A 22692-nucleotide genomic window follows, 5' to 3' on the forward strand; every position below is an offset into this window, starting at 1 on the left:
GATTTGTGATCTGATCTCTCCCTTTTGGTATCTTCTAGCAAGATTAAAAATTCAGTGTTTTTCTCAAATTATTGGCTACATAATAATTTGAGAGACATTATATGTGTGCTTGGATGGGTACAGATGATCATTTCTTGAAGCAGCCACCTCTATTGTTGGTTGAGTATGGTGTTTATTCTGCAATCTTGAAACTGTAGCTCGCCGTTGGAGGACACAGGTATGAGGAGAAGAAAAGGTGAGACAAATTAGAACAGAACAGAACAAAATTCCCATTGTTTATGATTGATAAATGCCCAAAAACCCTCTTAATATCTGTTTTCGGATGGTAAATCACGACAATCTGTCCGGATAGATTTTAGATCTGTCCGAACAGATTTGTTTTTGCTTGTGTCTGGAATTTGAACTGCTGTAATCCGTCTGGACACCTTATAAATCCGTCTGGACATCTAATAAATCCGTCCGCATAAATTCTTCTCTGATTCACTTTAGCTTTTGTTAACGGCTGTCGGGATGCCTATGGAAGCTGTCCGGACAGATGAGCCTCTGGTCAGCCACAGATATAGTTTCAAATGTCAGGATATTGCTCGCTTTTGTTCCAATATCCTACAAAACCAATAGAAAATATTTGTAAGCATAAAACTAAACTAAAACAAACATATATAAATGCATTAACTAGGTACTAGAACACCCTAATTAAAAAAACATTGAAATCTCAATTTGGAAGTCCAATCAATTACACCACAGTAGCGAACACAAACAGTTGTTTATCTTTTTTGTAAGAAGCTGAATGAGTTTAGATTTTAGAACAAAAGTCCATGTCAAATTCTGTAATGAATTTTGTATTTAGCATTTAAGCTCTTGGTGTTTTCCAGGTAAGTCTCCAATACATGGAAATTCTAGGCTAGATATGGTGAGATTTGTACTCTATCAAGTATCAAGCACTACCCTCTCAAGATATTATTGATTATATTTGCTTTGTGAACTGGTCTTGTCATTGCTTTCAAATTGAAGAAAGATTTCTTTATTTTGTTTATTTCCCACAATCATGGACTTATCTTTTATAATAAATTAAGTAGGGTTGAGTAACCATGTCTTAAGGTGACTTTGGCCAACAATTAGCCACTCTTGACCCCCCACCAAAAAGGGTAATGCAATATTAAAAGTAAGGTTAATGCGTCTTAATTGGATTACATACCCCATCAACAATGCGTTTTCTTAGAGGATAACATCTTATAGTAACTCTATAGTTAAGCGTGCATCTGTGAAAGTACTTTTGGGATGGACAACATCTTGAAAAGGCAAAACCGTGCAGGCCCAATGCATCTTTTGGGAACCGGATAATTCAAAATGAACAATATTATTGATGTATGAACAATTTGCCATTCTTGACCCCACCAAAAGAGGGTAATGCAATACTAAAAGTAAGGTTAATGGGTCTTAACTCTTAATTGGACCAGATGCCCCAAATTAACAGTACATATGTCAATTCACTTACCAAACTGTTTCTCTGTTTGGTTAGACTTGCGAACGCAACAAAAGATCCATCCACTAAACAAAAGGTGCCATAACATGCCTAAAAAGTTAAAGCAAGCTGGGAAGAAATAGGACAAGGTCCTTATCACAGACCATCAATGGTCTTGATCTTTTTTATCTTTTCTTAAAATGACAAATGACTCTATTCTCACCTCTACATACACCCATAAAATAGTAGAAGTTGATCATTTTGTTTGACAATCGTTTTTCTTAAATCACAAACCAGTTTATGATTGGTGATGGTGTTGGGTTTATGTGACAAATAATATTGGTTGAAGTTTGTAATATTAAGGTGGTTCAAGTGAAGTTTCAACAAACATTACCATAACTCAAGTACTCAACCATGGACATGCGATGTAATCAATATAAACAGTAAATAATAATTTTGGATGGTTAGATATAAAACAAAAATTATTTCATATACTTTTTAAGTTGTTTTTGATTTTCTTTTCGGACAAAAAATATATCATTGGGTTCATAAGACAAATCAAAATATAAATATATTTTTCAAATTTTAAAAAGTGTTTTGAACCCTAAAAGTGGATTCTAAAAGTTAGGACCTCATAATAGGAGAATTTATATATATATATCAGTAATTCTCACATGTGAACAAAAAGTGTGAACAAACTTTGTCAACTTGTTTTTAAACCATAGATACAACGGGTACACATGTGCGGCCCCCACTATCTCTTTTATGTCTCGACCCATACCTTGAATCTGTCTACACCAAACATAATCCGATGTCATCGGTTTACTTGATCAATACCCTTAAAGCCTATGTTCCATCAATAAGCTCGTAATCTTCTCGAGATACCCATCCTTCATGACAATATATTTGGAACAATTAATCTCTCTCTAGAAAAAGACCAAATCCAAAGCATTTATTCTTACACACATCTAAAATTCTCTGAACCCAATCAATTCTCAAGATTTTTATTTTGAGAGTTACAAATCATCCTCCACTATAAAATGAGACATTCGACATTAAGTAATTGAGAGTTAGCTTCATACTAAATATTACACTTTTACTAGAGAGAAAACATGTAATCGACTTAATCATTAGAGTTTCATTGATTGAAACCTCCCCGATCAAGGAACCTCTAACATCTCTCATGAGTTTTGCAGAATTTTCGGTGGCTCTGTATACTAGTAAGTATTTGAGTTTAGTCTGCAGGGACACCAAAGGGGGATCTGTCACTTTGCACGAACATTTCATGGAAACTTACACTTTTAGTAAATAAAAAATACCAAATAAATTATTTTTTAAAAAATAAAAAAGCCAACATAACTTTCTTGTCATAATTCATCTTGTCTCTCTCACTTTTCCCTTCCATTTTTTCTCCCTCTCCCTTGTTTACTCCACTCCTTGCCCAGAATCTCAAATACTTTCTCAAGAAAACTTATAAACCAGATCCGAAGTTCACCCTTCAAACCCATTCCCCTTATTCTTGCCGCAAATCCCGTCCCCTACTGGATTCTATCTCTCTTGCTTCTCAACAAAAGCACCCTTCATTTCCCTCAAAAACCCTTCTTTTCTCTCCACTTTCTATTCCTAACTTTCCTGAGAAAAATGTATTTCCATCATTCCAATCCGATTCATTGATTTTGTGGGTTTTGCTTAGTTTTAGAAGCTGCCTTTTGCTTTGCTTTGTGCACTTAGATTTTTGATCGGTCACAAATTTTTCCTTCAAATTTGGGGTTTTTTTTTTTGCTTGCACGACTGGTGTACAGTGATATGCTCGGGTTATTTATTGTTGTGTTTGTATATAAATTTGATGGATCTTAGAGGTACTCTTGACGGATAAGCAGCTAGGTTTTCCAATAGGGACTTACAACAAAGGAGTTCCAGTTCCTTCCGTGCATTGAATTGGATTGTGAGCTAATTTAGTGAAAGAGGGTGTCTTTTATTTTTGTAATTTGTTGAGATCATGGATCATGTTGTCGCTGGCAAATTTAAGCTGGGTCGCAAGATCGGCAGCGGATCATTTGGTGAACTATATTTAGGTACTGCAGTTCTGTATGTAGTATTCATCACCCTTTCCATGTCAGGATGATTAGATGCTATTCTCTGATTGTTTGAAGGTTTTTTTTTTTTTTTAGATTCTATTAACGGTTATTTTGTTGGGTTTCTTTCAGGAGTTAACGTACAAACTAGAGAGGAAGTGGCTGTCAAGCTGGTATGTGGTAGACCTACAATTTTTTTTTGGGGGATTGCTTGTTTTTGTTTGTTTGGTGGTATCAAACTACATGGATTGAATGTTGCTGAAATCATCGCACCTGTTGTAATGTCTTCTTAAAACCACCTTGCCCCGCCATCTCTCTTTATTTTCAAATGCATGGAGTTTCACGTTGTTGAATGTGGATACTTGATTGGTGAAGATTGAAAAATAAGATATAGCACTTACCTTTTCTTTTGTTGGCTCTGAAATCATTTTGAGAGAATTTTGTGGAAAGGATCTAATGTGTGTTATGTGATGGACAAGGAGGTGGTCGGCTCGAAGCTATGTGGATATATGAGATAACTTATAGGTCATGAGGGATGGGGCAGAAATGTGATACTTGTGAGAATTAGATACAACTTCTATTGAGGTATTTTTAGTCGAGAATTGGATTGGGACATGTCGTTTCAGTTTATTAGTTGCAAGGGTTCTCCAGTAAGATAAGCTTGAAAAGTGCAGATGATTTTATCCATAATTTTGTGCCATTGGCTATTGATGTAACAAACCTGTTTCTGATTTTGGCTTGGTTGCACACTTTTGGTGCCGCGTAATTATATAACCTTTTACATTCAAAATAATAATAATGATAATAATGTTGCTATAAACTTTCAGTTTAAAACTAATATTTGTTTCCAACCTGTGCTTTATTTTGTTGGTCAAGGAATCAGTGAAGACCAAGCACCCTCAGCTTCATTATGAGTCGAAACTGTACGTGCTTCTTCAAGGAGGAAGTAAGTTTCTCATTTTGTGCCTCTTCATGGTCATTGATGTGATCTGTACTAGAGCCATGTGAACTATTTTATGTATTCATTTCATTTTACCTTTTTTTATTTTTTATCATGAAGCTGGTATTCCCCATCTCAAATGGATTGGTGTGGAGGGCGACTATAATGTTATGGTTATTGACCTTCTCGGACCAAGCCTAGAGGACTTATTTAATTATTGTAATCGGAAGTTCTCACTGAAGACAGTTTTAATGCTTGCTGATCAGTTGGTGAGTTTGCCATTCCTTCTGAGGACGGCGAAGCATGCTTGGATGAATAACTGTCATACTTATGCTCGTATTTTGCATTATGTAGTTAAACAGAGTTGAGTACATGCACTCACGAGGTTTTCTTCATCGTGATATAAAGCCTGACAATTTTTTAATGGGCTTAGGGCGTAAAGCAAATCAGGTTTGGTCATTTTCACCTATTATTTTTGTATTTGCATGCGTTTTTGCCTTACAGGTAGACATTTATTTGCAAACATTTGTGTTGGGCAGCTCTTATACTGAACTAGTTAACATATAATATATTTAGTAATTTACTATATGACATGCCACATCCAAAATCCTGCTAGCTTATTGATGAAGGAAAAGAAGATGACAACCTTTACCACTGTAAGTTAGGTGACAACTCTTTCACTGCGATAATGGCTCACCCTTCCTTATAGTTTTCCATTTCGAGTACTTTCCCATGTTCCCCTCAAACAAAAAAGTGACCTTTGCTCTATATGATTCACTGGCACTACTGCACTAGTAAGAATTGATAAAACAACAATGCTGGAAAGCATATTTGAATCTATAATGGAATATTTGAAGTGGTTCTTGATATACGCTGCTGCCAAAGATGGTATGAAGGATGAAACACAATTGCTAAGTTGATGGAAACATTGTTTACCATGTCTTGTATGCTCTATTGGGCCATAAATTAACGCAACTCGACCAGCTTTATTGGGCTATAAATTAACACAACTCAACCAGCTTAGATGGGTTTTGAACTTTGCAATAATTTAGTATTTTTCCAGCTTTTTTTTTATTTAATTTCTGTTGGCTATTAATTGATGCTTAGTCTTCTAAAAAATGAATAAGATAAAAGGTGTGGATGCTAATATTTGGTGGAGGATTATTATTGATGTAGTCAACAATGTGCTAATGTCATGTATTTGATGACATATGTAACATGAAACTATGAAAAGCTCTAGAAACTGAAGGAAAAAAAGCTTTCTCCTTTTCCTGATATTTCACAATTTGCATGCGGGGCCATTGTGGTGATTTTTATTTTTTTTTGCGTAGTGGAGATAAGTTAAACATGGTGTCTTCAAATTAAGTATTGAAAATATATGAAATAGAAGAAAAAACTAGATCAAGTGTAATAGAAAATTCACCGGGAGTTGCTTTTAGGCTCCGTTTGGAACTCCGTATAGGCTAATATAAATTTTCTATCCAATGTATAATTTAATCCATGTATAAGTTGATGTATAATTTAATCCTATCCAATGTTTGGAAATGATATGATACTAAGCTTGTATAGTATAAGATTTGTGGTAATATGTCTGGATTATCCCCAATTAAAGTGAGAGTGAGGGTCGTTTTTGTCATTTGACATGTTATTTCTTATACTAAGTGCTCCGTATAAAATAAAAACGAGTTGGAGGTGTTTTAATATTATACTACCGACATCGTTTAAGAACCACTTTTGTATAAAGTTATACTATTTTGAGTATTTTAAAAATTGTCCAAACACCCGATAAGTTCATAAAGGGATAATTTTATAGTATACGGAATATTTCCGCTCATCCAAACGGAGCCTTATAGTATTTCAAGATGATACAGAATAAGGGCGTCCATATGGTTTCCTTTGCTGAGTAAGAGGATATATAATCTTGGGACACCTGTTTCTTTTTTACTTTTTGTGTCTGTTGGCCAGATGGAGCCGTTAAACATGTTTTGAAGATGGTTTAATCTTTACGGAGAAGATTTCTTACGTCCTCTTAAAAAATTTGCCACTGGAATTGGACTTATATTTTGTTGCAACTAATCTGGCTCCGGTGATTCCCAAAGCAAATTGTCCTTTGCTGTCTATTGCTTACCAGCTGAGCAGTCGAACAAAATACATAACATGCAACATTCACCAAATAGCTATGTATGTTAAAAAATGTAGTCCGACTAAGTTCTTGTGTTGAACCATAATTGGTTGGTACTGAATATCAAGTTTGGGTGTGTTACTCAATACATTTTTTATGATAAAATTCTAGTCTTTCTAGATTGTGGAAGATAAGATCTTCAATGAATGTAAAAGTTGAATGTGAAAAAGCTACATAAATATTTTTATTTTGACCAGTAGAACTTTCAAACATTGATAAAAAATGGAAGAATAGCCATTTACTTGGTTTAGGTGTAATATGGGAAAAAAACACTGAAGAAATATAAAGAAACATGAAGGGCGAGATGTGTAAAACTATGCTGCAAACTTTTGTTCTGTTGCAACCGCTGATACTTTGACAATTGCTTTGATTAACCAACGATGTTTTAAATGTGAAGTTATTTGTGATGTGATGATGATGAGGATGTTGAATTGTGATGTGGATGTTTGGGGGGAGAAGTCTAAGGAGTAGTGAACTGAGTTATCTGAGTGTAGTTATTAAACTTATTAATTGATCATCATGTGCTATGTTACTCATTTTCTTGTTCGTGGATAGCAAGGAATCAAGGATATGTCTATGAAATTTTCTGCTAAAAACGTTTATCTTTGAATTTATAGTGACATTTACCTAGTTCATTTTAGTTTGCACCTTTGAAATTTGATGAAATTGCATTTGCGAGGAGATTCCCTAATTTCAAGTTTTGATACATTCTTGCAAATTCCTTTTTTCCCCAAGAGCAGGTCTACGTAATTGATTTTGGTCTCGCAAAGAAGTACCGGGATCTTCAAACACACAAGCATATACTGTACAGGTAATGAATTTAGACTTTCCATGAATTTTGCAATGTACTTTATGACTGCATTGTTTGCCTGTTATTTGAACCCCAAATTTCTCTCCTGGTTTTCCCTCAGTTTTTTTTTGTTGGTTGGGTTTGTTCAGTTTACTTCTGTGTACTTTGGTTTCAGGCCTTATTGGGATTTTCCACATTTATGAAAATGGTGTTAGCCTGGAGAAATGGAAGGAATTTATTTAATGCTTTCTTGTTGATTTTTTGTTTTTGTCGTATATGTTTTATTCTCATGTGTGACATTTGACCAAAGCAGCTTAAGTGCTTAATTTTGATCTTTCAAATACTGCTTGTAAAGCCTTCAAGATTTAAGGTCTCATCTTACATTAAAATCATGAAAGCTTTAATTTGTAGTTTCTGGTGATGAATTAGTGCCTTCATGCTGGAGCCATATGCAAAGAAAATCAAAGAAAGATTTTTAATAGTCTCATAATTAGTATTTATGAATAATTAAGGATTAGATGGAGCATATTGTGACGTTAGAAAAGGTAAAGTGGTTCAATTTGTAGGCATCTTGTGATGTGGAAAATTTAAATTGAGCAGCATTGCGGGTCAATTGCATCTTGCGATGTTGGTTTCAGCTTGAACGTTCCCCAAATAACTATTGATTTATAGTTACATATTAAAATTGTTGGCATGCCACGTCTCAGTTTCTATGTGTTTTATCCTTCATAATGATTTCGTGCCATTTCACCATTTAGTAGGAAAAGTTTAGCATGGCGATGTGTTGCAATCCCATTGCACATCTTCTGAAATATTTGTCGTTTATATGGGCATGCTGAACATGACTGAGTTTTGTATTTAATTTCTTGCATAAGCATATCATGAATAATCCCCATTCTCTTTCTCTCTCATCCTTCTTCACAGGGAGAACAAGAATCTCACAGGAACAGCACGCTATGCTAGTGTTAATACTCATCTTGGGATTGGTGAGTGAACTCATTTCAACTAACGATTGATGATTAACAAATTCAAGTTTTTTTTAACTTACATTTGATCTGTTATAATCCTAAAATTCTTTCAGAGCAAAGCAGACGAGATGATCTCGAATCCCTTGGTTATGTGCTGATGTATTTTTTGAGGGGAAGGTAGGCAACTTAACTCTTTTGTTTCTACATCTCTTAGGCTTGGATGCACGTTTAGCTGAATTTTAAATTATCATTCGTCTCAGCCTTCCCTGGCAGGGTTTGAAAGCAGGTACTAAAAAACAGAAGTACGACAAGATTAGTGAGAAGAAGATGCTTACTCCGATTGAGGTATAATAGCTTGCTTTTCTGAGTAGTGTATTGAGACACTTATGTCCATTATCAAATCACCGCCTCTCTCTTTCTCTCTACCCCTCCCCCAAGAAAAGAAAGCTTTTAGGAGGGTCGGTGATTTAACATGGTAATCAGAGTCAGATTCTTGAGGTCAAAACTTAAATCCCTGGTATCTTCAATCCACCTTCTCAACCTATTCAAAAGTCCCATATGTCACACTACTCTCAATTATCAAAAGGATGTCTTTTTTTTTTCCTTACACAAAATAAAGGGGTGATATGTTTAACTAATCAAAATTAACAAATCATTTTTACTACAGGAGGCTCTCCTGATGTAGATTTCTCTGTTATTTTTTATTTTTTAAAGCTTATCTCTTAAAACTAATTTCCTGTATACTTGGAAGGCACTCCCTTAGGCCATTCTGAATAAATTCTTTTGTTATCCAAAGAAAAGAAGAAGAAGAAAGTACAGGAGATTAGTCCACCATTTTAATGCTCTAATTGTTAGCTTAACCTAATGCATATGTTAGCAGGCTAAACATCTTCAACTGAATGTTTGATGTATCATTGTATATTTAACAGGTTCTTTGTAAATCATATCCGTCTGAGTTCACGTCTTATTTCCATTATTGCCGATCACTGCGGTTTGAAGACAAACCAGATTATTCATACCTGAAGAGACTTTTCCGGGACCTGTTTATTCGAGAAGGTTAACTTGCAGGATTTCGAGATCATTTTACTTGAATATAATACCAAATTATTTCCCTAATGTTTATACCTGAATTTTCCTCGCGAGCTCTCTTGTAACTTAGGCTCTATTCTGAGAATTTCTGAAATTGTAATGCTTGCAGTTTATCAATTTGACTATGTATTTGACTGGACCATATTGAAGTATCCGCAGATTGGGTCTAGCACTAGACCTCGGGTCAGTATTTTGTAAGCTGTTGATTAGGAAGTGAAATTGCAAAACATATATATCTTTAATCATTTTAAAATTCTCATCTCTTGCCTCTGTTCTTTTTCAACAGCCAAGTGCCAAACCAGCTATGGCTCCAGGACCATCTGTAGAAAGAATTGAAAGGCCCTCAGGTTTGTTTATTCTCTGAGGAGTGTTGAGTGCAATTTTTTGCCCTTATGAACTCTTATTGCTGATTTATAGTTGTAATTCTCCTCATATTGGCCAGTGTTTTAAAAGGTGATCGGGGCGTACCTCAAGGCGAGGCGTTTGCGAGCAGCCTCCAGGCGTACGCCCTTGACAGAGGACTGTGAGGCTTACGCCTCATATGCCTAAGGCGTACGACTCGGAACAGTACGCACCAAGGCGTATGAGGCGTAGGTCTCACAGAGTTTGTTTCAATAGGTCAAAACTGAAGTTTAAACACAACCTAAATCGTGAAAGACCACTGAATCGCACCACCATTCGAATCGCGACCTCCTCTCCATCAGCCGTGCCTTCAAATCGATCTCCCCCTTGCAGCCGTAACTCCCCCTTGCAACACCGCGACCTCTTCTGTGGCTGTCGCGACTCTCGACTACGCGACCTCGGCCTCTTCTCTCCTGCAGTACTGCCAAGATCTCTCCTTTGTCTGAATCATATCTGCTTAGGTGTTGCTAAGATCTCTCCTTCACTGCATCTCTCCTTCACTGCGTCCCTATTCTGATCCTAGGTCTCCTACTCTTCTTCGATCTTTCTTCTTCAGGTGGGAATGCCAATGCTGATTATGTCATTTCCTGTGTGTGCCATGTAGTGTCTCCCTGATTTTTATTTTTTGATTTATGATGGTGATGTTGCCGTCAATGTGATATTGCTTCTCTGTCTTGTTAATTTTTTTTTAAAAAAATTCTTTCTTATGTGTAACAAAAAAACTTTGGAATCTTGAGTTTGGCATTTTTAATATGTTCCCAGGTCATTTGAACTTTATCATTGACTAATAATTATCACCAATCTCAACAGATGAAAGGGTTCGTAAAATTGGGAATGGGTGAGTGTAATCTATCAGAAGGAAAAGAAAACAACAATTTGCATAGAGAGAGTTATACTTCAAGCAGTCTTTCCTTTAGTTCCTTTCAATGTTAGCAAACTGTTGATGGTTCAGTGGAGAGAAGAAACATAAAAGCCATTTGTTCTTTAGAGACTTGATCACTTGAATTGATGATGGATGGAGTTATGTCTTCATAAATTGATAAATTGATATGATTATATTATTTGAATGTGTACATGTACATTTTAGATTAATTCTTACCGAGGCTTACGCCTCGCCTCAAATAAGTCGAGCGCCTCGGTTTCCGAACCCGCCTTTTAAAACATTGATATTGGCTTGTACTCTTAGTTCTATAGTACTCGGTGTTTCTCAGTTCAAATTTTAGATTTATCCTTCTATGGAGTCTTTGGATTTTCTAGTCACTTAATAGGGTTTCACTTTCCCATGCTGTGTTATCTTAAATATTTTTATATCCTAGGAGAAGACAGTGTCCAATGTCTATCGCTCCAGGAACCTGTAGAAAGAATTGGGATTAACACTATATGCACCCCAAAAATAACTAAGTACACCCCAATATTAGTGCACCACATTTAAAAATATAGCATTCCGTTGTACACACCTTTTTCTAATTTGGAGTAAAAACACACCCCATCTCAAACCCTAAATCTCAACCCTGCCATGGCAACACCTTCTTCTCTCTTCTTCTTGTAGCCCAAAGAATACAGATCAATGGAGTCTAGATTGCAAACAGAGGCAAGTCGTGTTTAACACATCATAGAGAGAGGGGAAGAGACGGGGAGATTGCCTAAGAATGTAATTAATGGGTACACAAAACAATTAACCCCACCAGAGCACTCTCTTCTTCTTCTCTCTGGTGACTTTTCTTACAAATAGGCCTCCTCTCAAATTCGGGACCACCACCCCCTCCGCCTCTACATGAAGTTGTCCTCGAAGTCGAATCAAGACGGAGCCAATTAAGACTGCCAAGAAAGAGTTCAATAAGCTAGAGGACCGAGTTGAAAGCGAGTCAAGAACAGAATCGAAGACCGAGTTGGTTGTGAAGCCATTGAAGCTTCTGATTTAAAGTGCCGTAGTCTCCGTCAAAACTGTCGAAGGTAAGTGAAGAAGAAGAAGGAGACGAGTTAGGGCGGCTGAAGCTTTGAAGGATGAAGTTTTAGGGTTTCATGGTAGAAGGAGATTTGGGCTGAAAATGGTAGGGACGGTGGGGTGTCTAAAGATTGGGTTTTTTCACGATATTTTGGGGTGTACTTAGTAAAACGTGAGGTGCAAATAGTCCTACTCAAGTATTTGCCCTCAGGTTTGTTTGTTCCCTGTGGTGTGCTGAGTGTTTTTTCCCGTATTCATCAAAAGAAGTGCTGATTTTGTAATTCTCCTTGTATTGGCTTGTAGTTTTCGTTGTGTGGTACTTGGTGTTCTCTGTCAGTTCAAATTTTAGATTATCTTTCTATAAAGTCTTTGGATTTTCTAGTGCACTTAATAGGTTTCACTTTTACCATACTGCATTATTTTAAATATTTTTCTACCCCAAGAGAAGACGATGCCCAATATAATTTTTTCATGCCATGTGAACATAAATTGTATATTTATCATGTTAGACATCTTACTCTTGTATTTCATTTAGTGGGACAAGATATTCGAGATCGATTCTCAGGTGCGGTGGAGGGTTTTGCTAGAAGAAATGGCTCTGGTCATGGTCTGCACGGCAATCATTCTAGACACAGACCCTCAGATGACGTGCCTCCATCCAAGGATGTGGTGGGTGATTGGAAAAATAGAATTTAACATTTGACATGTAGTGTATTTTCACATGTATTTGATAGGGTGTTACTTTTTGCTCCTTGTATATTCTCTTTTGTTCTTTGTGGAATGGAAGTTTAGTAGACTTTTTAGCTCTGGACTTCTATGCTGATGCTGTGTCTCTCTATTTTTTCATCTGTCAGCATCCTGATTCAGAGAGGCCTCACTCTTCGTCGCGAAATGGCAATACTTCTAAGCGAGCTGTTGTATCGGGCAGTTGCGCCTCTGGTGAGCCTAGTGAGAATCGGTCAAGCAGGGTGCTCTCAAGCATCGGACACCGGCCTACAACCCAAAGGGTTCAACCTGGATTCGAATCTAAATCTTCGTCGTTCACACGTACTGGTGCTGCAAGAGGTGGTCGTGATGATACTCTGCGGAGCTTGGAGCTTCTGTCAATTGGCACGGGAAAGAGGAAATAAGTGACAGATTTATTGGATTTAGAAGGCAATGAACCTGTGGAAAGAATTGAAATGCTGAAATGTAGTTTCTATAATGGCTTTGGCCTACCACTCCGACCTTATAAATGGTGTGTGGCTTAGTGGTAAGGAATATTGTACTCTCAGCCTTGTAATATGGTCCAAGTCCCGCTAGAGGCATGAGCTCACGAATGGATTTTCCATACGCTTGCCTAGTTTGCTTGGTTTGTGGGCTATTACGTAGGTCTGTGTCCAGAGGGCAGTAACCGTGGGTTATGTCCTTATGAAGAAAAGGAAGAAATGCTTATGTATATATGTGTTTAATATTGAGAATTATGAATTTGAGCATAACTATTCCATTTTTTCCAAGTTTATGAAAATCAACTTCTTACTCTAATCTTCTATTCCATTGGGTGGTTTTTTTTTGAAATATTGTGGATGTTTCTTATTAGAATCGAACATTAGACACACATATTGTAATTCAGTCGATTATCAATTGAGCTACTTCTAATTGGTATCATACAGGCTCTCGATTATCAATCGAGTCGCTTCTAGTCGGTATCGTACGGGCTTGGTATGGTATGGTATGGTAACTGTTGAAGAAATATAGCTCGTTGAATACTATACAGTCAACATATGGTCGGATTAGTACACTAACTGTGGGACGTAATTTGGACCGTCCGATTACCGGTTATTCTTGTTTTGATAAATGATTATCACAACGCTTATCATGGCTTGTGCACCACTTCTCTTCCGGTTTCACTTTCACAAAGCGCCTTGTGCCACTGCCACCCCCGGCTCTCGCTCTGTTATCATCATCCGACGTAACAAATTCTCGCGCTCTCAATTCTGTTTTTCCTTTTTGCTCTACATTCCCTAGTTGTATGAAATCGACTTTGGAATCATAGCCTTCTTTGCGGAGAATCGAGGAGGAGTGCCATTGATAATTGGGATCTAGGGTTCCTAATTTTTGTTTTGTAGTTCTTCGATTGATAAGATGGATATGGAGGGAGTAGTAGGAGACGTGGCGTCCCTGGACCCGGAGATGCTGCAACTACCGGAGCTGTCTCCTTTGGCTCTCAAATCGCAGCCATTTATTGCCGAGGAGCTATTCTCGCAATGGCTTTCTCTCCCAGACACAGCAAGATTGGTACTTCAAAATCATAGTATTATATATGTATCACTATTTCTTTTTCCTATTTGTTCTTGCCTCTGTTTGATAACAAGGTTTGTTATATGTGCTATAAGTTGAGTTTTTATGAGCCTTTTATGAGTTACTTTTGCTGGTTTGAATATTGGCATCAATGAACTTAATGTAAGATGCCTATTTACACTTAGTATAGGATAAAGGCTCGGATGATGATGATATGGTGTTAAAGTTCAAGAGCCAAGGGTAAATTGGGTGTAATTGTGAGTTTCAGTTAGGTTTTTCGTTTTTGTAACTTACTGTTTAGCTTGATAAGTAGGGTAGTTGTTTAGGTGATGTAGGATCACAATCCTCTTTCCTTTTTGAGAGTAAGTTTGGTATCTTGAAGTAAAAATAGGTTTAGAGATTAGGTTTTTTATTGGGCAAACCCAGGCAAAGTATGATGGTTAAACAAAGAGAGAAAAAGTGGAATTTAGAATTTCGTTCTTCAGGTGTCAATAGTTACTCTAAAATAGTAGAATTGTACGAAAATGGGGGAGGTAGGGCATTAACATTAAATTTTGTTGTTGGCTTAAGTTTGTGAAAACAAAAATGCAGGACTTCAACTAGTACAATTGGATCTAGAAATTGTTGAAGAATTAGAGAAAAAATAGAGTTCCTTGCCATTGCACTAAGTAAAATTGCATCACACAGTGATAGCTAATTCCTTGCTGGAAAGTCTCTCAAAAGTCAAAACCATGTAATAATTATTCATCATCATGATAGAGACGTAGTTATCTTAATTCTTTAAGAAATTTCCTCCTAATGTAATTGGATTCGTTTAAGGAAAAAAATTAACACTACCTTTGAGTAGGAGTTGACTTAACAGAAAACATAACGGCAAGCTAAATAAATTTAAAATTTTAGCGAACGTGAAATTTTGACAAAATCATCCATGCTCAGAGAAATTAATGAGAACTTGATTAAAACTATCTGAACAATTTGACGGATGAATGTTTGGTGTGAATTGAATCTTGGAGAGTCTATTTCGTTACAATGCTGTCATCGTTGCAGTCTTTTCATCAAGGAAACCTATAAAACCTGTCTAATTTGGTTTTCAACTTTTGTTTAAGATTTCTCCTATTGAGTTGAAAGACCAACTATCGGTCAGCATGCTAGTGAATTTTTAACTTTTCCGTAGGATTTATGCATTTTCTCCCATCTTCCAATTCCTCATTAAGCTGTTTTTCATTTTTTCTATGACCTTTATTGGACATTTCCTCACCTAAATTATTTCCTTTGTTTTACCGTGAACATAGGTGAAGTCTTTGCTCGCTGATGCAAAGACAGGGGCTCCTTTAAATGCCCATGGGAACTCTACTAGTGCAAATGTTGCTTCAAGCAATTCATTACCATCCATGTTTCCTGCTGGAAGTACTCCTCCACTTTCTCCGCGCTGTTCATCTGGTTCTCCCCGTACTGTGAAACATAGGACTGGCCCTTCTACTTTAGGATCTCCTTTGAAAGTAGTGAGCGAGCCAGTACGAGAGGTCATACCTCAGGTATAAACATGCAGATGGACCTTTTCTCGTTTCCTTGTTTTTATATTATACTTAGTGGAGAGTTGCTAATCGGACAATGTCTTCAGTTTTACTTTAAGAATGGTCGCCCACCTCCTAATGAAATGAAAGACCGGTGCTTGTTCGAAATCAATCAGCATTTTACTGGTCACCTGGATGGCCTGCAAGTGCATGGTGAGAAGCTGTACTCTCTTAAGAACTTTTTCTTAATAATATTTTTTGGATGTACATATGTTAGTTTATCATCATCATCACCTTCTATCTTGATATGGCAGAGTTTAAAGCGATCACGAAGGAAATTTGCAAGTTACCGTCTTTTTTCTCCAGTACCCTGTTCAGAAAGATTGATGTCAACGGGATTGGTGTTGTAACCAGGTATGCATATCCATATGGCTCAGTGTGTCATTCAAATCAATCGCAGTTGTTTTTAGAAATAGTTTTGTTGCTTTATTTTTTTTGGAAGATTGTGATGGATCCAAAACTGTATTAATTATCAGCAGTCAATAGGTGTTGTAACTAGGTATGTATATCTATATGGCTCAGTGTGTCATTCAAATCAGTTTCAGTTGTTTTTAGAAAGGGTTTTGTTGCTTTATTTGCTTTGTAAGATTGTGATGGTCCGATGGATGCAAAACTATATTAATTATCAGGAGTCAATACTCAATAGGAGCCACTGCAACATGATGAAACTAAAATGACTGTTTTGATCTCAATCCGTCAAGGCATACTGTTTAAATCTAATAGCTGGTTCTGCTGGTTAAATTTAACTCTTATGTTATTCGTTTTGATTCCCTCATTGAATAGGACATGTTTTGGGCTCAAATACAGCCTGAGTTATTGCTGAAAAACTCTCTTTTGTGTCAGGAATTATCGGTTCTTGATGGGCCAAGAGACTTTATTCATTCTGTTGCACTTGATATAGACATTGTAACCGTTCTTACTGGTTAGCTAGATGAAATACAGTCTAAATGGGGTCGAATTTATGATCTCAAGTTCCTTCTGAATTTTAGTTTTAGTTGCAAGAGGATATGCCATATGGAGTACTGGTTTAGTTTTTTTTGCCAACGAAGATTTATTATGGATTGTCAAATAATACACATTTTTTAAAATATTCCTATGCAAAATTTTTCTTGTGGGCATGCAGAAGCTTTAATGGGCCATAGGTTGGGTGATCTGTTCTTTTGATTCTAGTGGGAGCTTAATTTCATAGTCTGTTGTAGGATATCTGTCTCAGTTTTAAGGGGAGTTTTGGTAGGTTTTTGCTTTTTTATGGTGGGTTAATGATTCTCCTATATCTGTGGAAAGGGATATAAAAAATCTTCGGGTATACTTATCGTTTCAAAGCCATATTGAGTACGGGGCTTTATTTTGCTCATCGTAGTGAATTGAGTGATTAATCTACATGTAAGCATTAGTTGTTGAATGTTGTGTTCTGCTGGGCTTGAACAGCTCAACAGCTAGTCAACAAGGTGAGTGGTTCTTGGTGGCATGTTACAAATGTAAAAGAAAAACTATGAAGTCTCAGAATTAACCTTTAATTAAACTTGATGAACAGCTTAAATACACATACTCAATCCCGAAAGGAAGAGGGAGAAACCCGTCTGTTCTAACAACTCTTGGTTGGAGCAACTCTTTTGTATGACTTTAAGGTTGCCCTTGCCAAGATTTATATTAAACCTTCATCTAAACTAGTCTAAGTGTCGTTGATAGAAATCAGATAATCTAAAAGACTAAAACTAACGACCTTATAAAAAGAGCTGAATAGTTTGAACCTAACAAAAACTCGCCTACTATAGTATGAGGAGTAACTACATTCATTTGTTACACTAATTGGAATAGCTATTTTGACGACGAATCATTGGCTACTGTTCTGGTAATTTTGACTAGGATTTAATAAAGTTACTAGGGAAAAATACATAATATTCCACTAAAGTTTCTTAGGAAGCTTTTTGGGTCCAACTCCAACAATAATGCAAGAGCTATTCGATCTACGTCACTTCCCTATTAGAATGCTGGTAAAGAATGGGTTGGTTAGTTGTTGGACAATTAGTTCTATTTATAATGCATGCATGACATGCATATTCATTAAATGTTCTCTGTTGGAATGCATTGATTTTTGAGTTTTTATTCAACTGTTTCTAGCCAATATAATTCTTTCGAATAACAAAATATACATTTCTTGTCTTTTTTAGGTAAATTTTTTAACTGAATCTACTATTGTATCATTAGAAATTATAGATAGTAAAACTACCCTAACTATAGTTGCCTGTGTTGTAATGGTTGATTCTAGGGATCAATTTGTTGACTATTGGATTAGAGGCAGCTTTTTGACAATGGATATTCCAACCCGGATATACACTGTTTTAGGCCAACGAGATAATGGATACCTTACTCAGGTCTGTATGGTGTAGCTCTATGATATTTGTTGGTAAGACAAAAATTGTCGCTGCTTTCTTTTCCTTTTTTATCTCTGTCTTTCCCTTTCTTTTAATAATTACTTCATCTTGAATGTAGGATGATTTTAAACCTATTTTAAGGGAACTCTTAGTGTCTCATCCGGGATTGGAATTTCTGCAAAGCACCCCAGAATTTCAGGAAAGATATGGTATGGCTATAAGAGTTAGCATTCTCAGTCTATTATATTGTTTTTTAGTTGGGACTGATATTTTATTTTGTGGCGTTTTTCTGTTGTTGCTCAAATGTTAATGTTGAATGGTTACTACAATGTGCCTTCAGTACTGATTGCAGACTATATGTGAATTAAATACGTTATCGACTAATTGTGCATTGCTAATTATTTAGATTCTTTATCCCTTTATGGTGTCAATGTAGTCCATATGGTTTTGAATGAATCACCTCTGGTTGTACATAGTTCTACTTGCTATATTAGTTGACGCTTCATGTATACCATGTTCTGTTTATTTATTTTTTCGTGCAACTTTTATGGAAATTCTAAAATAGGGTATTGCATATGTGCTCGTATTTCTTGCATGTGTTTCTATTGAATCTGATTCGGTTATTGCTTTTTGGTAAATTTAGTAATTTTATATCTTCTGACTACCAATTTCAGAATTGTTTGCTAGGAGAAATTTATATATTTCTCCAATCGACTTAGAAATCAACTTCTTTTGCTATGAGCAGCTGAGACGGTCATATACAGAATATTTTACTATGTTAATAGATCGGGAACTGGGCACCTTACTCTCAGGGAGTTGAAGCGTGGAAACCTAATTGCTGCAATGCAGCATGTAGATGAAGAAGAAGATATAAACAAAGTTTTAAGGTGAGCTTGTCTGCTGGATTTATGGTCCTTTTCTTTTAATGAAAGTTTTAGAAACTGATTTTTCTTATAAGAAAGGCTCTCCCTTTTATTCTCTATCTGGCCTACTTAGAAGTTGTATAGAATTACTCCATCCCTGAGAAATTGGGTACTGGGATATCTTCTTTGTTTTGTTTATTTGGAACACATCTGTACCTTTTTGCTCTCTTGTGTGCAGTAGGAAGAAGGTTTTTGTTCTTCAAATCTTTATTTGTTTAACCTCAGCTGTTACTGCCTTTAATAACATCAGTCATATTTATTTTTGAGTTGATCCTCAAGCCTTGTAAAAAAAATTAATCATTATTTATCTCTTAAGAGTTTACTTCATGTATGCTAATGACAATACATATACAGTCTCGCACGCGCGCACATATTCTTGTCCTAATCTGTCCAAACAGGGTAATGTTTTCTCCTGATGTTTTGTTAGTTCAGGTACTTCTCGTATGAACATTTTTATGTAATATACTGCAAATTCTGGGAGCTCGACACAGACCATGATTTTTTGATTGACAAGGAGAACCTTATCAGATATGGTAACCATGCTCTTACCTACCGGATTGTTGATAGAATTTTTTCTCAGGTTTGCATTTGTGTCATACTTGATACTTTTTATTGTAGGCTATTGTTGCTATGTCTGTAAAATGCTTGGCTATTATTGTCAAACTATCTTCTGTACAAAATAAAAACAACTCAGTTTGTTTTATCAATGCCCAAATTATGGTACAGATTCCAAGGAAATTTATTTGCAAGGTTGAAGGGAAGATGGGTTATGAAGATTTTGTCTACTTCATACTGTCAGAGGAGGATAAATCTTCTGAACCTAGCCTTGAATACTGGTATAATTTTCCCTTCATGGTCATTATCTTTATGCCCCAAGTCAGTTTTTAATTATTGAATATAGATTTTAGAGAACGTCAATTATAGGTTGTTACTCTACTTGTCAGATAAACTTTACATGCACAATGACCAAGGTTTTCAAAATGAATTTAGTAAAAGTTCATTGATTTTATCCTTTAAGAGGTTTGTCCTGGCAATCTGGCATTATCCATTGAATTTAACCTGGTAGTGTAGGGTTTGTCAGCTGCTATTGCCAGCTCATGTAAATTCATTTAATATATAAATAATGCAAGTGCGTATGTGAGTTTATTTTTGGTGTTTTCTGTCCTTTTTATATGTTAGCAGTCTTTCTGTGATGGAAGGGTAATGCTGCCAACCCTTTCTAGACGCCTGAAACACTGCAATGGCCTTTTGCATCGGGTGTTTTTGATTTCACACTTTTTCCTCGTTGAATTTAAACAATTTATGTGCATATGTTCTGTTTGTCTAGAGGATCTACAAAGTTGTCAAATGTTGTCATTAGAGTTTATACCAACTTTTATTTTTATTTTTAAACGTAACACTTCCTCTAGAATTATTGTAAAATGTTATCTATTAGAGTTTGTAAATATTTCGTAGTCAGCTTCTTGTTTATGAAAATCCAGAAGTTGGTCATGACATTTGGCAACTGAGTTTTATGTCACATCTGTAATTTGTGTGGATTGAATTTATGGCTCTTTAATAGTGGCCTTAGTCTGTATGTTATTTATGTTAATATTATATGTGATCTGTTGGATTAATTGATGAGTCAGGTTCAGATGCATTGATTTGGATGGCAATGGGGTGCTCACACTAAATGAATTACAGTTCTTCTATGAGGAGCAGTTGCACCGGATGGAATGCATGGCCCAAGAGCCAGTGCTCTTTGAGGATATACTATGCCAAATTATTGACATGATTGGACCGGAGGTTAGTTTTTGGTTCTTACGTTGGTTACATTTTGGCTTTGAACTTTTGTATCTATTAATCATGGCCGTTGACTTCCTGATACTTGATCACAGAATGAGGGCTACGTCACCCTTTATGATCTGAAAGGCTGCAAACTATCGGGAAATGTTTTCAATATTCTTTTCAATCTCAATAAGTTCATTGCTTTTGAAAGCCGTGATCCTTTTCTTATTCGCCAGGTTAGTGCAACTTCTGACTTTGCAATTTTATTGAAAGAATTGAGTTGTGGCTGTTTTATCTATTGAGAGAATTGGGTTGAGGAATTTTACTTCTTGCTGTGCTGATTGTAAGAAGAAATGCAATGACAGGAACGAGAAAATCCTACCTTGACTGAATGGGATCGTTTTGCACATAGAGAATATATAAGACTATCTATGGAAGAAGATGGAGAAGATGCTTCAAATGGAAGTGGAGATATCTGGGATGAATCGCTTGAGGCACCGTTTTAAATGAATTTGGTATGTTATACGGAGTTACTATCCAAGGAAATCTAAAAATCTAGTTTGATTAATCTTTTGCAAAGGAAACAAATCATTTTTATGGTGATTTCATACTTTAGATGTGTCGTCACTCTTGTTACCATTCAATAGACTCTTTGCGTGCATTTTTCAAGTTCTTGTACTCTTATTTTTGAAAGGAATTATGCCGAATCTTCCAGTGAAAGGAAAGTCCTCTTGTTAATTATCATTAGCAATCTGCATAAGATATGACGTCATAAGCAATATTGACGCTGTGGCGTGTTGGAGGATCCTGAGGCTTTGCTTGGATTGTAAAATGAAGAGTAGAGTAAGTTAATGGAGGGAGAGTTAAGTGAGGGGGGTCATGGGAGGGGGATTACCTTGACTCACCCTTACTTGGATAGGAGGTAAGAGTTAAGGAGAGTTAAGGAGAGTTAAGTTGGAATGAATGAAAAAAATTTATGCATTGATTTTGGAAATTATTAACAAAATTTTCTCTCACCTCACAAACCCCCCAAATTGAGAGGTTACAAAATGTAGAGTTGGAGAGTTAAAGTGAGGGGGAAAGTTCCCCCACTTAACTTCACTTAACTCTCCCTTTTACAATCCAAGCAAAGTGAAGTTACTCCACCCTCCTTAACCCTCCTCACTTAACTCTCTAAAACATCAATCCAAGCAAGCCATGAGAGCATCACAGACACAAGCACATTGATATATGGTTTGAATAATTCGCCAATGTCACTGTGTGATGTTTTCTTGGCTATCGGAAGGTGCTTTCTTTGTGGTTTCTGTTTCTGTTCTTGTGCTGTTGTAGCTCCCAACTGAACCATCCAAAAAGGGAAGGAAAAAAGTGAGCTACTACAGAGTACTGGAGCAATTGTAAACTGTTTGGCTTGTTAGTTGTTTTGTGAATTTTAATGAAAACGAAGTGTACAGTGTACTTTATCCAAATTATATGTGAAAAAACTCTTTGGATATTGCAGCTCAAATTAGACGTAGCTTAACTGATGCATTTTAATTGCAGGTGTCTGGAGGATGTTGTTGTTAGTGAACCTGTGCATCGATCAATGAAGAGCTGGCTGTTGTTCAGACACGATTATAAGTTTGGCGCTGTGTATGTACAGGATATATTCATGGTCACCCAGCATGCTGTAGCTTGGCCATTGGTCAAGAGTGCAACGAGTCATGATGTTAATGGAACTGGTTAAGTTTGGACCATGTCTGTGTTATTATGGTGTAATTCTAACATTCTATTCTTGTTGTAGGGGTTGGTCTTCTTTTAAAAAAAAAAAATTGACTGATGGTGTTACTTAAGCTCGCCGTCTAAGGTTGGACTGCGCTATTACTGAGAGGTTCCAAATTCTTAAGCAGCATTTTGTCTCGTGTTGAACTGCATATTCATCTA

At 36.3% G+C, this 22692-nt stretch overlaps 2 protein-coding genes across 5 annotated transcripts; both read left to right on the forward strand.

Moving 5' to 3' along the window:
• The first annotated feature begins 2831 nt into the window (after positions 1 to 2831).
• On the forward strand, positions 2832 to 13331 carry LOC119997508 (casein kinase 1-like protein 10). 4 transcript variants are annotated; one of them, XM_038844586.1, is made up of 14 exons: positions 2837 to 3537; positions 3670 to 3710; positions 4414 to 4483; positions 4598 to 4746; positions 4832 to 4927; positions 7400 to 7470; positions 8374 to 8435; positions 8531 to 8594; positions 8678 to 8762; positions 9347 to 9473; positions 9616 to 9689; positions 9793 to 9853; positions 12389 to 12522; positions 12708 to 13331. In XM_038844586.1, exons 1-14 carry the CDS (start codon positions 3462 to 3464, stop codon positions 12981 to 12983), a joined length of 1386 nt encoding a protein of 461 aa, XP_038700514.1. In that variant the 5' UTR covers positions 2837 to 3461; the 3' UTR covers positions 12984 to 13331. The 4 variants fall into 4 exon arrangements, 3 of the variants coding, with proteins under 3 accessions (XP_038700514.1, XP_038700532.1, XP_038700524.1); XM_038844604.1 differs by having other exon boundaries at positions 3509 to 3537; positions 4421 to 4483; XR_005468006.1 differs by lacking the exons at positions 12389 to 12522; positions 12708 to 13331 and adding an exon at positions 11075 to 12377 and having other exon boundaries at positions 2832 to 3537; positions 9793 to 9937.
• A 379-nt stretch (positions 13332 to 13710) lies between these two features.
• On the forward strand, positions 13711 to 22692 carry LOC120003439 (probable serine/threonine protein phosphatase 2A regulatory subunit B''gamma). Its single transcript, XM_038852434.1, has 13 exons — positions 13711 to 14130; positions 15426 to 15668; positions 15755 to 15860; positions 15962 to 16061; positions 17977 to 18082; positions 18201 to 18291; positions 18828 to 18969; positions 19438 to 19585; positions 19732 to 19841; positions 20634 to 20790; positions 20883 to 21008; positions 21138 to 21287; positions 22312 to 22692. The coding sequence occupies exons 1-12, from the start codon at positions 13978 to 13980 to the stop codon at positions 21276 to 21278; spliced, it is 1623 nt and encodes a 540-aa protein (XP_038708362.1). The 5' UTR covers positions 13711 to 13977; the 3' UTR covers positions 21279 to 21287; positions 22312 to 22692.

This window comes from Tripterygium wilfordii, chromosome 1, assembly GCF_013401445.1.
Source record: "Tripterygium wilfordii isolate XIE 37 chromosome 1, ASM1340144v1, whole genome shotgun sequence".
Taxonomy (NCBI): Eukaryota; Viridiplantae; Streptophyta; class Magnoliopsida; order Celastrales; family Celastraceae; genus Tripterygium; species Tripterygium wilfordii.

What these genes read in the sequence shown, in the direction of transcription:
- LOC120003439 (XM_038852434.1), top strand. Translation starts at nt 13,978, where the DNA reads ATGGATATGGAGGGAGTAGTAGGAGACGTGGCGTCCCTGGACCCGGAG. An exon ending in TCCCAGACACAGCAAGATTG is followed by an intron (nt 14,131 to 15,425) that starts GTACTTCAAAAT and finishes CCGTGAACATAG; the next exon opens with GTGAAGTCTTTGCTCGCTGA. An exon ending in GAACCTAGCCTTGAATACTG is followed by an intron (nt 19,842 to 20,633) that starts GTATAATTTTCC and finishes TTGATGAGTCAG; the next exon opens with GTTCAGATGCATTGATTTGG.
- LOC119997508 (XM_038844586.1), top strand. Translation starts at nt 3,462, where the DNA reads ATGGATCATGTTGTCGCTGGCAAATTTAAGCTGGGTCGCAAGATCGGC. An exon ending in TAATACTCATCTTGGGATTG is followed by an intron (nt 8,436 to 8,530) that starts GTGAGTGAACTC and finishes AAATTCTTTCAG; the next exon opens with AGCAAAGCAGACGAGATGAT. An exon ending in ATGTATTTTTTGAGGGGAAG is followed by an intron (nt 8,595 to 8,677) that starts GTAGGCAACTTA and finishes CATTCGTCTCAG; the next exon opens with CCTTCCCTGGCAGGGTTTGA.